This window comes from Hypoxylon trugodes (genome assembly GCF_022578975.1).
Source record: "Hypoxylon trugodes strain CBS 135444 unplaced genomic scaffold F4822scaffold_3, whole genome shotgun sequence".
NCBI lineage: Eukaryota > Fungi > Ascomycota > Sordariomycetes > Xylariales > Hypoxylaceae > Hypoxylon > Hypoxylon trugodes.
The window spans coordinates 1,790,580-1,806,278 of NW_026250018.1; the positions used below are offsets into that span (position 1 = coordinate 1,790,580).

At 48.0% G+C, this 15,699-nt stretch overlaps 3 protein-coding genes across 3 annotated transcripts; 1 reads left to right on the plus strand and 2 right to left on the minus strand.

Moving 5' to 3' along the window:
- Positions 1–1,808: 1,808 nt before the first annotated feature.
- On the plus strand, positions 1,809–3,397 carry F4822DRAFT_442195 (glycoside hydrolase family 28 protein; the record flags this gene model as incomplete). The annotated part of the gene is made up of 4 exons (XM_051462965.1): positions 1,809–2,140; positions 2,190–2,389; positions 2,446–2,600; positions 2,666–3,397. 4 exons carry the CDS (start codon positions 1,809–1,811, stop codon positions 3,218–3,220), a joined length of 1,242 nt encoding a protein of 413 aa, XP_051316801.1. The 3' UTR covers positions 3,221–3,397.
- F4822DRAFT_170476 (uncharacterized protein) lies at positions 3,398–6,622 on the minus strand. Its single transcript, XM_051453278.1, has 2 exons — positions 6,280–6,622; positions 3,398–6,172 (listed from the first exon to the last, which is right to left on the minus strand). Exons 1-2 carry the CDS (start codon positions 6,351–6,353, stop codon positions 3,526–3,528), a joined length of 2,721 nt encoding a protein of 906 aa, XP_051316802.1. The 5' UTR covers positions 6,354–6,622; the 3' UTR covers positions 3,398–3,525.
- A 4,436-nt stretch (positions 6,623–11,058) lies between these two features.
- Positions 11,059–14,073, minus strand: F4822DRAFT_436602 (uncharacterized protein; the record flags this gene model as incomplete). The annotated part of the gene is made up of 3 exons (XM_051462325.1): positions 11,059–12,565; positions 12,619–12,676; positions 12,717–14,073. 3 exons carry the CDS (start codon positions 14,071–14,073, stop codon positions 11,059–11,061), a joined length of 2,922 nt encoding a protein of 973 aa, XP_051316803.1.
- Between the last annotated feature and the right edge of the window lie 1,626 nt (positions 14,074–15,699).

The window sequence follows — 15,699 nt, forward strand, 5'->3', positions numbered from 1 at the left end:
TTCCGCTGTCGTCCAACAGAGACAGCACCCTGCGGCCTAGGGCTAACCGGCCGCCGTCGCGCAGGACTACCAGAAATACCGGTATACGTACTAGTAGTATTAAGACGCGGTCCTCTAGGTGTCTGCCGACCCCAGTTCGGCGTAAATGGTCGAGGAATCTGCGGAGGCAGAGTTGGAAGCGGAAGCTGTGGCGTCGCGGCAGATGGTCTTACAGGTGTTAGAGGAACCATCCATTCCTTATAGTGAAATGACCTTCTGTTGTTGCGGTGGAGGTTGCATAGCCAATTTCGTCTATTATTTGCATCTAGTGCTAAGCCGCAGTCAACGCATTGGTTATTGGCTTGTCTTTCTCTGCGAGTCTTTTCTCGCTTGTAGATATCGCATGAGTAGATACCGGTGCAGTTTTTGTGTTTTGGATCTTGGTCGCTTACGGTTGCTTGTTCGCTCTGTCTGGGGCTGGGGCTTTGGTTGGAAGACATGGTAGGTTTCGTACCTAGAGCACCTAAGAGCCCACGTTAAGGGAAGCTTGGTAGAGCACACGAGGATGATGAAGCCTAATCATTCTCGGGGAAATGAAGTGCAGGTGCACCCCTATAAATAATCGACTCATTCCCGATTGTCAACCATATGGGTTGAAATCATTAGTGAAATCAATAGGATACATGGGGTTTGAGTCACATCATGGAGACAGCATCCTTTATCAAGCAAGTTATTTGTAAATGATCAAATAGCTATCAAATAAGATAGCATTTGCCATAGCTAGAATTAAAAGAATCCTGGCTGTAGCCAGAAGCAATTCAACCCCCTCCATAGTAGCTTCATAAAAACAAAGGGGGTATGTCAACTTTTTCTCGGGATTGTCTCATTGTGCACTGCAACGATTTTCTGCTTACTTGCTTGGTCGGCAGCTAATAGCTGCTAGTTTCCAGACAGAAATATGAATCGGAATGTGACGTCGCTGTCTCTACTCTCCCAGCAAACTTGATATCCAATGGGTTACATCTACTACTTTCCCAAATAGTCAAATTGACTTGAATTCCACCAATGAAAAGGGTATCTCTTGATGGGAAGTTGCCAGTAATAGATAGATTATGTACTACTTGTATATTAAGAGACCTAAGTAGATATTCCTGATGTATTAGGAAGTGACCTATCGACCCCCCTTGTTTTTCCCCAAGCTTCCCATCGAATTATTTTGCCGCATCGTAGATGCCTTCTCCTTGCCACAGCTAGGTTAAGTACCCAAGTCGATAGTCTAGACCCCAGGTTTTTAATATCCGCTTAATCAACAACTCCCTCTTCTTCCATCCCCAACTGACATTAGCCGAACCCCCTCGACTAAGTTTAACATCCATGCTTACGTCTTCTCCTCAATCCGCATACCTTAATTCGAGCGTACCCTCGCCTAGGGCGAGCGATGCCACGTTTTTCTCTTAATCTAGTATCAGATCAATATACGTTGTCTGGTTTGCGTTGCAATGTTCCATTTCGCCGCCTGTCCTAGCTCGACCGAGGTAGGCTGGATCTCGTGGGAGCCAAGGCGGCAATATTGCCTACTGGTTCTATGGACCTGGAAAATTCTGAGGGGAGCGTAGTATGAAATACCCTCTGACTGGCGAGGTCTTTACTAAGATGGTTGGCTCTCCGCTCTCCGCAGAATGCAATCATTTGTATTTCTTTTTCCTGCTGTCACCTCTTTTAGGACTTGGTTTCCCAAAGCAAGAAAAGAACGGCGATTGCGCAATTCTTTCGTCGGTGTAGGAAAGTATATTGTTCCGAAGAAAAATTTAAGAGTTATATAAAAAAGGATGAAGTCCGCGATCATCTTACCCGCCTTGCTGGCACTCGTCGGTAGCGCCTCGGCGGCTCTGAACGTTACAGGTTCAACTTGTACCGTAACACCGTTGGAAACTGGAGGCAATGGAAAGGAACCGGATGACACACCGCAGATCCTCGATGCATTCAAGCAATGCGGAAAGAATGGCAAGGTTATTCTGACGGAAGGGTTGTTCCATATCGGGCAGGTAATGGACCTCAAGGACCTTAATAACGTGGAAGTCGAGATCCATGGTACTTTACGATGGTCCTCCGATATCCAGTACTGGTTACGTAACAGTATCGGTGTCGAGTATGCTCAAAGGTGCGTGAAGATCCTCAAACCACTATAGCGATTCTTACTGATTTTATAGATCTACGGCTTGGCGTGTTGGTGGTCAAGATATCACATTCCGTGGTTTCGGTAAAGCCTTATTCGACGGCCAAGGCCAACTTTGGTATGACGAAAACCGCAGTGGAAGCAACCAGGCCGGACGACCGATCAGCTTCACGCTTTGGCACGCCAAAAACGTTCTGATCGATGGTATTACGTGGAGACAGAGTCAATTCTGGCGTCAGTAACATTTCCCCCTGTGGCGCATTTGGATATGGAGACTAACAAAATTATAGACACCTTCGTTGCCTACAGCCAGAATATCACGATGACAAACTTGGACATGAACTCGACAAGCAACAGTCAATGGAGCACCGTTAACACTGACGGTACCGATACTTGGAATTCGAAGGATGTCTTTATCAGCAACTGGACTGTGACCTGCGGTGATGTAAGCGCCTCATTTCTCCTCTTCTTGCGGTTATATTTTCTAGTGAATTAACATTCCCGCTACAGGACTGCATAGCCGTCAAGGGCAACAGCACCAACATCCAAGTAAACAACGTGCACTGCTACGAATCCGGCTGCGCCGTCATCGGATCTCTCGGCAACCCATCCAACGTCGCCGACATCGTTGAGAACGTAGTCTTCGACAACATCACCTGCACGCACAGCTCGAACGCAGCATGGATCAAGACATATTCTGGAACGGGTCGTGTCAAGAACATCACCTTCTCTAACATCAAAGCAGAGAACGTGAACCAGCCCATCTACGTGACGCCTTGCATCTACACGGGCCACAATTGCGACCAGAGCCGATTGCCCATCTCAGATGTTCGCTGGATCAATGTGACGGGTACGGCGCGATACAACATCGCTTCCGCCATTCACTGCAGCGCCTCGAACCCTTGCTCTGGGTTTAGCTTCGAGAACGTCCATATCGATACCCTCGATGGAAAGTCCACGCCGAAGTATCTCTGCAGCAATATCCAGAACCAGGCCGATAGTGGAATCCCCTGCACGGGGACTTGCCCGGCTGATTGGCCGCAGCAGTTGAGTGGAAACCGCTGAACGCGTTCCTGGATAAGTGAACAGTATGGGGGCTGTGCGAAAATCTCATAGGCAGGTAATAGTACCTAGATAGCTTTCACGATGAAAATTGAGAACATGACCATATGAACGCCACTCATAAGCCATCTCTAGAATTTTGCCGTATCCATATCTCATTTCTCATCACTCACTATATTCCTAGGTAGCCCATTCGTTATCCATTATCGCGCATAATTTCGTATCATCTCATACCCCTCCATATATCCATAACCCCTAACCTCTTGCCCCTTTAGTCTATATAAATGCGCCAGCTCCTCTATGTTACCTTATTCCCACCTCTGCCACTCCCTTCTCGCCCGGTTTAGCTCAGCGTCAACCCATTCGGGACTGAGAATTTGCCTATCGAGGCCCACGACACTAGCGTAGTATTCTTGCTCCTTGATCTGGCGTTCTCGGACTTTATTTTCGAGATACCTTATATCGCCGTGCTTGACGGCCCACTTGAATATCTCGCGCATGCGCTCGGAGTACAATTGACAAGAAGCTGTTGTGAATTTCTGCGGGTTCTTGTGGAAATTGGCTGCGATTGAATCGCTATCATTCTCGATCATAGGCCAGACCACCTCTCCGAAACATTCCTCGCAAACCGTAAATTTAGGAATTGAAAGCATTGTGTAAAATTTCCCGTTATGAACTGGTTGGTCTTTGGTGCACTCCGGCACCGCTGTTAGGTCGCGGATCCTATCAGCTAGGGCCTGAACGTCGGGTGTGCTCTTGGTGATAAGTGCTTTATCGGATGCTGCTTCTAGAAGGTCGAAGTAAAATAGAAATCTGCGTTCATTCTGTTGGTGCATCGCACAGACGCCTCTCGTAGGTTCAGCGGGCGAATCCATAGGAACGAATAGGCCTGTTAGATTTGGAAGTAAAGCTTCGACTGTCTTCGCACAAGTGTGGCAGACAGTGAAGCTCTCAATAGCGTGCATTGACCTCGGATCTTTCACAGAATACCATATCCCAATGGATTCTCGGGATCCAGTGCAAGGCTGACCCTTCGCAGCGATATTTGCGATATTTCGGAATAAACTCAAGTCCGCCCTTTTATATTTGCTAATTAAATAATATGCTATGTGGTAATATCGCGAAGTTCCAAAGTCGCAGGCTATAGCCCGATCCGCGGCGCGGAATGGTATTGGAACTAATTGGTGCGCGAATTCCGTATTGGAAAATGCTGCCTCGTAACATGACGGACAAATATTGAAGTTATCGCAGCGAGGAAATGTAAGCCAATCAACGTATCCCGCAACGGCTTGTCTACGAGGACAACGATGCATTTCGGGGAGCCTGCCGGCTTGGACCTCGTCGAGGTAACGTATGTTGTACATACTAATAAGCTGACTTGTTTTAGGCATATCAGCTACCGAACTTGATGCCGATGGTTGTCGAGCGTGTTTCCGAGGACTTGATGATAACGCCGAATTTGATGATCGTGGTTCTGAATGAAGCGATTCTGCTCTAGGTGGTGAGGGTATTGCCGACTTGTGACGGTCGCTCCCGTGGCCTGAGCCAATTGCTGCCACGGTCCCTGCTGCGACAACGGCTGGAAGTATTACTGGTGCAGCTTCAAGCACAGATCTACCCGTGGATGTTCGGGATATCGGTGGCTGCTGAGCACGCTGTTCGCTTCGCGAGAATCTAATATCTTTCGGGAATGTAGAACTGCGCGGACTTGAAGATCTTGAGTTCTTTTCATAGATTTGGGATACCCTCGGAGATGGAAGTGGGGAAGGTGCACGCGAATTTCGCTTGTCGCTTGACCTCACCTCCGTTGGCGTTTGAGGGCGCGGTCTGGACCTATCAGGCAGGGCTGATTCTCGTCGGCGACGGGACGAAATTTGATGAGGTATCTCGTCGTCGCTTGAGTAGTATTGGCCATAAGCAGGCGGATCTCGCTTTTCTGTGGAACTTGATGAAACCTGCGAAGCTGTATCCCGCTCGGACCTCACATAAACATTCCGGTCGGGTCTGGGAGACCGAGGTTCAGCATATTGACGAGGTTTCTCATAATCTACTCTTGAAGATGCTCTCGCTTGTTGAGGGAGGTCTGCAGTAGAGCGCCGTTTATGATGGTTAGGGCTTGCCGATTGAGCTGCTTTGAGAGGCTTATCCTTATACCTCCTGTCATCTCGAGATGTCTTCTCATATTTCTCATACTGACTGTTTGGATGAGCTGAGTGAGTGCGGTCTTGGGCGTAAGGGTTAGATCCGCCTTGATAATACGCCCGGTCTCTTCCTCTACTTGCGTGCTCTATGACATCTGGCGACAGCATATTTCCATTCTGAAATCGAGAGTTATGGCGAGGAGAGAAATAATCGTCGCCACCTTTCTCGGACCTTGCGGTAGATTTAGGTCGCCTTGAGTCGGAGGGCCGCGGATCGGATTTGACATCGGTGACTATGGCGGGTAGATGGTCAAGTTTACTCCGATGCTTTTCACGCCCTTGCTCTATATCCCGCTTCTTTTCAGAATCATCCTCATAACGTCCACGAGTATCATACTTGCGGCCCGTATTCGCTTTATAAAAGTCGGGTTCTGGCTCTAACTCTGGTTTTGGTTCTCGTTCTCGTTCTGGCTTTGGTGCCCTAGATTTAGATCGCCGAGGCACCCTCTTGGCGCTATCCGATGAATCGTCGGTAGAATCCGACGTGTTTGATACTAGAACAAAACGTCTCTCCGGATTGAATTCATGCACCTCAAGCAAAATAGGGTACTGATCAGGATCTCCACGATGTATCGCTTCCTCGTTAACTAGTTCGGAGTCCGCTGACTTGTACTCTTTTGCGAGTGATGCGACTTCGTCCTCGACGCTCGGAGGCGGTGGATAACTCCGCGAACGCCTGAAGTTTCGAGGTATCTTGGTCGCGGATGTTACATTTCTATGGGTCAATTGGCCCGACGGCGCAGTCGAAGCGGCACTGTGTAGTTCATTACGTCTTAGCAAGCCCGTTCGATTTCGGTTCATTTAGACCCGTGCGGTGCGACTCGATTCACTCTAAAAAGATTAGGTTGTGAAGCTACTTACTGTCTTGAATCTGGGCTTCTAGCCCTGGAGCTTGGCCAATAGCCCTTGTTTAGGAGTGTTTCGACATCACCCATACTGTGAATTTCAACAGGCGTTATTGGAAGCCTACTTCTGAAACATGACAACTCGGGCGCGCGTGATGAATGGGGGCAGGAAGAACGATTATAGATATGTAGTTTAGGCGCACTGCTCCCTCAGCCTGCTTCGCTAGCTCCGAACGAGCTTCGCCGACTCGGGCTTAGCTCTCTAGGATGAGCTGCAGGTCACAGGCAGAAGCAAGAAACGTGAGATCACCTGCAGAAAACAGTGGCTCATAAGGCGTTGCAACGGGGACTCATGTAATATCCCGAGGGAGGGTCCCGACGATAGGCTTTTCGCAAGTAATTTCGAATTAACAGACTAAGAAAATAGAAAAAGGACAGACAACCGTTGACTTTGTTTATGTTTAAGGGTTGTTATCATATCATGGAGTGAATTAAAGACAACAGTTAAGTGATCAAGCGAGGCAGTGCGTCTTAAAAAGATGACCCCCTCCTAAAAAAACGCCTCTAGGTCAGTGGCTTCGGACCTTGCCGTATCTAAGCATCTCCTCTTTTTCCCTCTCTGTTTTAGCTACTGTAGCACTAACCCAGGCTGTCTTAGCTGATGACGAAAACGATATAGATGTTCTTCCCAAGTGCCGTGAACTAGTTCGCCGCATTTTGATAGACTTGCTCCTGCGCCTCGTATGCAATCTTTTTGCAAAGGGAATGGGAGCGGGGTGAGGAAACAGGGGTCTTTTCTCGAACCTGTCGTCGAAAAGGTTACATCCCCCATCAGGATCAGCTTAGATGGACCGTCGCCTTAGCCCCTCACTAGACCTAACGAGGGAGCCAAGTTGGGAGCACTGACTCCGCAGCTATGGGTGGACCAGATCTCTCCATGTGGGCTGTGTGTCCTGTGTGTCAGTGGGCCTTTCTGGGCGCTGTCTAAGGGCTTCCAACCCCCCCTGTGTGTCGTACTGCGCATAGCACTAATTATGCGTGTACGACTGATAATAATGTAATAAATAAGACCCTTCTCGCCCAGCTATACGCTATATTATAGTGATACATACAGATCAAGGTGTATACCCAGCAGTCCGGGCGTTGACCACGTACGTACACGAACTTGTAAGCCGGAGGCAACGAGTCCGTGGGCACGCTATCGTCCGTGGGATTAACTTTTTTTTGCTTGTAACATCGTCGCCTTATGGTCTCATGTACAACTGGAGTAGGCCGAGATGATCTGGTCGGGCAGCAGAAAACTTTGTTAGCCATGACCTGTGCTGCCAAAGAACATCAGATTGGCCTCGACGTTTTGGTATGCGATCTTGTGCTGCATCTTTGGAGAGGGCCGCGAAAGAACGAGACCCATCGTTGAATGTGAGTTCATGTCCCACACCGCAATATTTGTTACCATCAATTACACCCTCCGTGTGTGTAGAGAAGTAATGACGAGATACATAAGAAATGAGCATCATTGCCAAGTAGAGAAGTCTTCACATGAAATCAAGTTTTAGTATAAAGCAAAGACGGGACACAACTTGTTATTGATGCTTGTCTCGCATGCTATCAAGAGAAAATTTGTTGAAAAATTACAGATAGGTATGTAGCTTGCTAGATTTCTGCATTTCTTGAGCGCCCCTCGCATACCTGTGTGGCTACTACAGCGCACAGTAGAAAGACCCTGCGGGTTACTATGCAGTTCAAAACTCCGACGTCGCACATGTGTGACGTTTTCTTGCTGTAGAAGCGAGGGAGCGCCCTGTTAATTCTGTGTCGCTACCCAAAGTCTCACTGCATTCCGTTATATACAGCTACAGAGCCTCGGACGTCGCTTTCTTAATCGCTTGAGGTGACATTGAAATAATTACGAAAATACGCTATTCGCCGCGACTTACATTCCGATGCCATGCAACCTAATATGGGAGATATCGAGATCCGGGGTGCTGGGACCTCTTAGAAGCTTCAAATACGACAGTAGTTCGTGCTGTGGAGATCATGGCTGCCACACTTTCGATTCTTAGCCCTTAGACAGGCAGCCATGAAGCAGATCGAAAATGTCGGTCGCGAAATTCTTCAGTGCTATTTGACGCCACCCTTTTTATCGTACGTATGAGGCTATAGATCTCGTCATACTTTTCAAAGCCGGGTCAACCGGACCGGTCGTGGCAGACAACCAATCTTAGACCACCAACAAACATGATCGCCGGGTCCGGAGGCTGAATTACCATTGTGCCCCTGAGTATCAATATAGAAATCAACAGTGCATTCCATGTCAAAAATGTTTATTTACACTCCCAAGCCGTATGTTATACTCGGGCTATATGTAATGCGGGTTCCGTTTGTTTCATTTCTTTAGCCACGTGAGATATCGCCCGAATAGCATCAATGGAAAAGCCTATTAGGTAAAGTCCGTTCCGGTGTGAGTCACTAGTGAAAGCATAACGATAGGTATCGTGGACCTATTGAAAGTTTTGACAACCATGCAAGACGACGCGAAATATCCGATTCATCGAGTCCAAAGCCCTATCTATACGGAGGCTCATTCTAGGTGTTGATAGATCGTGATACAGATGATCTAAAAACTAGGACTAGAAGGAAACTGGGCGAGAACGAAAGAAGAGAAAAGTGCCACCTGATGGAAAAAGTTATGCCTTATTTTAGTGTTGTACTGCAGTGGCAATACGTTCGATTTATGTGTCCCTGTTGATACGAACACCACGACCTAGAACACAAGTCTTACGCCTTAACTAGGCATCATGACACTTACCTATTGAGTCCGGCTCCTATTCCGTAACACTCCTTGGCGTGATAAGACAGCTCACCACCACTACTGCCGTACTCTCTTTCATGAACTGTCAAATTGGAAGGAAACAGATAATGTTCCGCTCGTTAGATTGAACCCGGTTATCACGACGGTTAGGTATTTTCGGCGATAATAACGAATAGATAGAAACTAAGGCTTTCCACCATCCTCGAAGACCCTTCTCGCAGGAGGGAGTTCGTTCCGGCGGAATCATCTACCTTTTACGACAGGACTCCATCATGGCAACTAAGATTATGAACCACGAGCCCAATCGTAACGAGTCCCGGTGCAGAAGATCTCAGCAATAGGAACTGCCGGTTTCCTCTGCCCCTGTCTACGTAGTAAGTAGCACGGAACTAAGCAGTTGCGAGTAGAGGTGCGGAAACACGGGCATCAACCACCTGTCCATGGCGAGATAGGCAGTCAAGTAATATTGTAAATTCTAGGTAAACGGCACCCACCGCGACAACAACAAACTGGATTTGTGTAAACAGTCCTCCCAACAAAAATCTACGTGCCGTACCTTATTGAATGCGCAGGCCCCCGCTCCGATAATAGCAATCTGCATCTGTCCGGCCGGCGACATAGTGACGACCCCAACACGTAGCCCGTCCGTTCGTCTCTAAAGAAACAACCATTTAGGTATTATTAACGCAAATTCGAATACAATCCATCCACCTCAAGGATAGAGGAAAGTGGCCAAGACCCTCATCAAATCCCGCCGGCCGAAAAAAAACCAAACAAGAAATTCCAACCGTCGACCAGAAGCCGATCGCGTGGCATGCCACATCACTAGAAGAGTATTACAGCATACCATAAACCCCCCCAACCTCCCGAGCTTGCCGTGGCAAACGGCACGGCCCGCTACAGATATACATGTGACGGGGATTGTCCTAGACGTCTAATAGCGTCCCACAGAGAAACATAGATATGTGTCTGTGCATGAGAAGATAGAGATGAGGCAGAAAATGGGGTTTGTAAGCCAGAATGATAAGGACTATACTTTCTTCGTAGGGTAAAACAGAAATATTCTGCCTCACAGTTGTACACATTGTTGTGACATTCACCAAAAAGAGCGCGTCGGTCGTTCACTTGGTGCGCTGGAAATGCGTAGATTCTTCGGTTGAGAGCAATACCAAGTGGGCGGTCCTCATAATTACCTACCCAAGTAGTTTAGATGTACAAGACAAATTTACGATTTATTATACATATTAATGGTCAATTGAAAGCTATTTTATACTACCTACCTATGTATATTATACACCTTGAACAAGTGAATCGAGAATATGCGTAGTAGAATCGGAGACCAGTCTCAGTCGATTCTAAGTTCCTGCCTAGACGGCACAGACCTTCTACCATAAGAAGGATTCGTGGCCATCATTTACACTGGGTCAACTATGGGGAAAATAGGCATCAACCTACCCCATCACACCACACCATGACTCACCTCATATCAAAACCAAACAACTTATAAATATTTGATAATATTCTCAAATTGAATTTTCTTCAAAAGTAGGTATAGAAAAGACTTCCTATGCAGTTCTTCTCTCAGTTTTCTGTACTGTGCTTGTACCGCACTTAGTAACAAAAAGGGGGTATTGATAGACTAAGCAATGCTCGACGACAAGAAAAAAATAAGGTATTTGGTTTCTGCACCAGGATGTGCTGTGCAACGGACGAAAAAAAACGACCTAAAGAATTTCGCAGGGAAACCGCCTGTGAGTAAAAAAAAAAGATAGAAACCATTGAACACCGGCCTTTGGAATGCTACCGAACCGAGCCAAGCCAAGCCAAGCCAATTCCCCTCCTATCCCAGGTCTCCGTCGTCGAATCTGTGATATTCCTCTCGCCGTGACGACTCTAGAACACCTGTGTATCACCTCCTTGATACACGACCACCTTTTTGAGATCGTAACATCAGAATGTCCGTTACGGGCCGTACAGATACCCCTAGTTTTTCCTAAACAGCCGTTTCGTACCTCCGACTTTTCCTATCTCACCGAATTTCGTGTCTAACCGTTGATCTGGAGGGGCTACCCGCTCGCCACTAGCGATGCGGACCTTCTCCTTCACGCTTTCGACCCAAGCTCGACTCTCGTCACTCATATCGACTTTCTTGCCTTTTGGACCAGCTAGCCCAAGTGCACTATCCTCCTCATCCCAATCCATACGCGACGAGGCGCGCGACCTAGCTGATGACTCGGAGGGTGGTGTATCTTCCTCTTGCCTTGCATTGGACAATGGCGTCTTTGGATACCTTGGCGCCCCTTCTTCGCCCAGACTCTTTCTAGTTTTCCGGACGACGAGGGGCGTAGCAGGAGTATCTAAAGCGGAGCCGGGTCGACTTGACGGACTTGACCCTAGGCCGCTGGGCACGGCCGGTAGATCTCTAATATCTACCTTTCCTTCACCTTTAGATCGCGAACTATGATGTAAAGCATACTCGCGAAGGTATTCGCCCAAATCGGCCCATCCACCCCCGATGCGAACCATTACTCGCTCTCCATGTTCTCCAACGCAGCGGACAAGTAGCTTCAGCGGAGGCTCGCCTGTAGGCCGGCTCAAGTGGTAAACCCTAATTCCTTGACTGCTCTTTGTCCTTGGGCGGCCGTCTCGTGCTGGTGCTAGCATGAACGAAGGAGTTCCGCTGCGGGAAAATGGTGTTCCAGCGCGTGAAGATAAACTGGAATTGCTGCGACGCGTGTTGTCTGTCCTGGATTTAGGTCGCGGGGGAAGTTGAAAATCGGGTGGGTTCAGATTGACACCAGGCGTCCTCTTAAAACGGATTTTAGCCGGGATAGTCTCAAGGAGTTCACTGATTTGTTGATGGAGATGTTCATCTTCGCTTAGAGAGCTAACCGTGCTCATACGGCCAGGGCTGCCAAGTAGGCTGTCATTGTCGAACGAAGTATCAGCATCAAAGAGCTCGGGAGGTTCAAGGGGACTTCGTGGTGGGGTACTGTCTGCCTCAGGCAACGTGGCTATATCGGGAACATCCTTAAACGTGACCGACGTAGACCGCGTTTTGTACCGCAATGGCGGTGAGCTGGGAGGACTAATAGCATCGCTTGAGAACGGCTCATCGGGATCCGCCAAACGTGGCAGATCTGGTTCCATAGACCCTTCTCGAGAGAGCATATCGTCAGACCGCCCGAACAAACCAGTGGGCGGGCCATGTATGACTGTAGAAGCCAAAGACCCCCCACTACTTCTGCGCTCTCTAAGGCGAGCGGGGGGTAATTCAAGATCCTCTCCTTCCTCATCAACTGGCTCTAAGATTGAAGGCTCTAGGACTGAGGACTCAATATCATCATCCACAGCTGACTCCTTATCATTAACACCAAGCTTCTTAGATTCTTGGGGAGGGTTGCGAATAATGTTCTGGTCGACTTCGCCCAGTACAGGACTCGTCTCCCCGCTCCTGGTCGCTTGCGCGTTGCTAGTTTTCTCCAATTGACTAACGGATTTCTTAGTCCGAATCAAGGGTGGTGAATCAGCCAACACGCCAACCGACCTAGGGGTGGCAGTCTTGGATGATATTGGCCGCTTCTCACGTGTACCATCGTAACTAATGCTTCGATCCTTAAGTATAGACTCCGAACCATTACTACGCCGGCTCGAGTTATTAGTTTGGGGAACAGATTTCTTGGTCGGTTCGTTAACCGCAAACTTGACCGCGCCCCGTTGGGAAGGTCCGCCAAGTGCACGTTTTAAGAGTACCGGATGAGAGGTTATCGGGCCCTTAGAAGGAGTAACTTCCGGTGAGTAATCGGACGGTGTTGGAGGCGACGCGAATTGGTTGGCATCTGATTCCTCCGGTAGATCCTTAGTCGGACTCGGTCCGTGGACCTGGATCTTTAATCGAGGTGTTTCTGGCTCGGTACGAGAAACGTTGTTAGATTTCTCGCCTGCCAGGACTTGTCGTTCCGCCGTTGTTTCCCATATAGCGTAGTCTCGCTCAACTTCTTCCATTCGATCTAACCACTCATCGGGTAGAGTGTCCATTGACCCTTCCAATGTATCCAACATATAGTCTAGGGCTCGGCCGGGTTTCGTAACCTTCTGCTGTAGAACGCGCTTCATTACGTCGAATTCCTGTTTAGAAAGCTTAGGTCGCTTTTCTTTAGTGCCATCTTGTCCGCTAGGTTTTGTTAGACCAGATTCGTCAGATGCGATTACGCTCCAGCCAGAGCGAAGAGCAACTTCAGCATCCTCAATCATTACGAGTACGGACGGGACTTTCCGTAGCACAAGCAATCGAACAGTCCACGTATTGAGAAGCCTTGATAGCTTGGATAAATTAGGCAAAGCCTGTACTGTAATGGCGGTGACGGCCGCAGTCAAGTCTTCCATCTTCGCAAGCGTCAAGCCAGGCGTGGCGGAGCGGTCGCCTTCGAAGGGAGTATTAGGTCGAGATAGAGGCAGGATGTGGTTGTGTAGGACTTGATTCTTAATCTCCTCCAGATCTAGATCATCCAGATCCTGCTGTATCTGCTCCACCCGTAGCTCATAGCGGTCCACATCAGCAGCGCGTAAGCTGCCAAGGTAGTCGGTATCAAAGGGCAAATCGGATTCGGAAGACTTTTCCTTGCGATCTTGCGTTGTATCTGGTTCGAAGAGCTTCCTCCTCTTAGAAGGGGGCATCTCGAAGCCGGTTGAGCCATTTTCTTTGGGCCATGGCCAGCTCGAGAGCTCATCGAGCCAGTCGCGTATTTTCTTGGAAGCAATTGCGGTTCGCATAGCAAAAGCCTGCTCGGAGGCTGAGGCGCGGTCCATACATATTTTTAAGGGACCGGTAGGAGATCGAAGGGCATCGACTGCGGCATGAGGGGAAAGTTGGGAGAGCAAATCGTCACCGATGCGAGGTTGATGACGAGACGGGGATTGGGAACTCGAGCGAAGGTGTCGTCGGACGGCGCTTCTCGAGCCGATGGGCGTAGATACGCGTGGGTGTTGGTCGGCCATGGTAGGTTGCTGTATAGGTTAGTATCCGGGAGTCCGCGGGTTGTGCGACAGGCATCTCCAGCCCAGATATTTATTATATCCGTCGACACAGATAAACGAGATGTGGAGTTTAGATTCGGTCCTCCATGACGAAAAACAATGGCGATTGAGTTCGTTGTTTGCAAACTCTCATCACCCTCTTCTCCCCGGAATTGACAACCTTAGCACCCTGTCTCACTCTTGATGCCTAGGCACCTTACCTCCTTCCCAACGAATTCGCTTTCCCTATTGCCGGCGACACAAAGCAGGGACGATTTATCTGGGTCGGTCGTTGCGATTCTGGAAGGTGGCTGGTGGTTTAGAGAAGGGACTCAGTTTTTTCCGGTTACCTGCAGGAAAGGGCTGCTAAGCAGGGTACTAAGTAGCTCGAATGTGGATTCAGCACAGGACAGTGCTGTGTAGGCTATGCAAGTGTCCTGCAGTTTTCTTAAGTTTGGTTGATCACCGTTGGTGACGTGTGACACCGAAGTGGGTATATTGCGACGTGTATTGCGCTGACTGTTCGTTTCCGGTTTCTACTTCAAAGGAGCGACGGATTACGGAGGTAATGTACGATTTAACTAAAATTCAATAGAAAGAGAAAAAATTAACAAAGTAGCAACGAAGCGCTGTTTACCAAATGAATCATTGAAATTTGGTAGACAAGCGCATATGAAGGGAAGAGAAAGAAGAAGAAACGAATGAAAGAAAATGCTATGTAAAAGTGGTGGAAGGAGGAAAAAGTATGAGACTGTTTAGAAGTTGAAAGCGAAAGAAATGACGGTTGAAGTCGTGGTAGGTACGATACAACAACGATACGATACCACTAGGCGGGTTTCTGTTTCATATGGGCAAGTACCACTATCCGCCAGTTGACTCGTTAGGTACCTCTTGGCTTGTTTGCCCGCACTAAAAGAAGCATCCACTAGCGAATCAATAACCACCCCAGCAACCATTTATTAGCGCGGTGTACCCCCAATTAAACTCATTAAAAAAGAAGGTTGCTCCGGTCGCGACCAACTTGATTTTATTATGATATAATTGGTCTATTATACCCTTTCTCACTTAAACCCTTCCCTAATAAACTTCGAGATGAGGTAGGCCGAGACATCTCACAGCACTATTTAGTATGAGACCTTTATTAATGCAGTCGCGTTCTTGTACGTGATTTAAATATTAATATACTTTAACATACATACAAAAGAGACTATACATAAAGTATAATTTGCGATTCATTGATGAAAATGAGGGCAAATTATTCAACGCACCCATACCATGGCACCTTCACCGCTGGGCAACGATGACGCGCAGAAGGACCCCTGATCACCCAAGTCAATTTAAGATGAGAGCCTCTTTCCGCCGCTAGTACGAACCGTTCGTAGCACAAATATCACCTTTATCGATTGAGGTATCGTAATAAATAGTAGATACCGACATCTCGGATATATCATCAAACAAAATTCAAGTCAAAGGCACAGATCTAAAATGTAAACGACATATCAATATATTCAACTAGGTACCGAACGTCATGTATCGAGTCCATCCCGAATATCTACCCGACGTCTATTGTAATGTAAGTAAACTCGACCCCCTATTCCATACTCACAA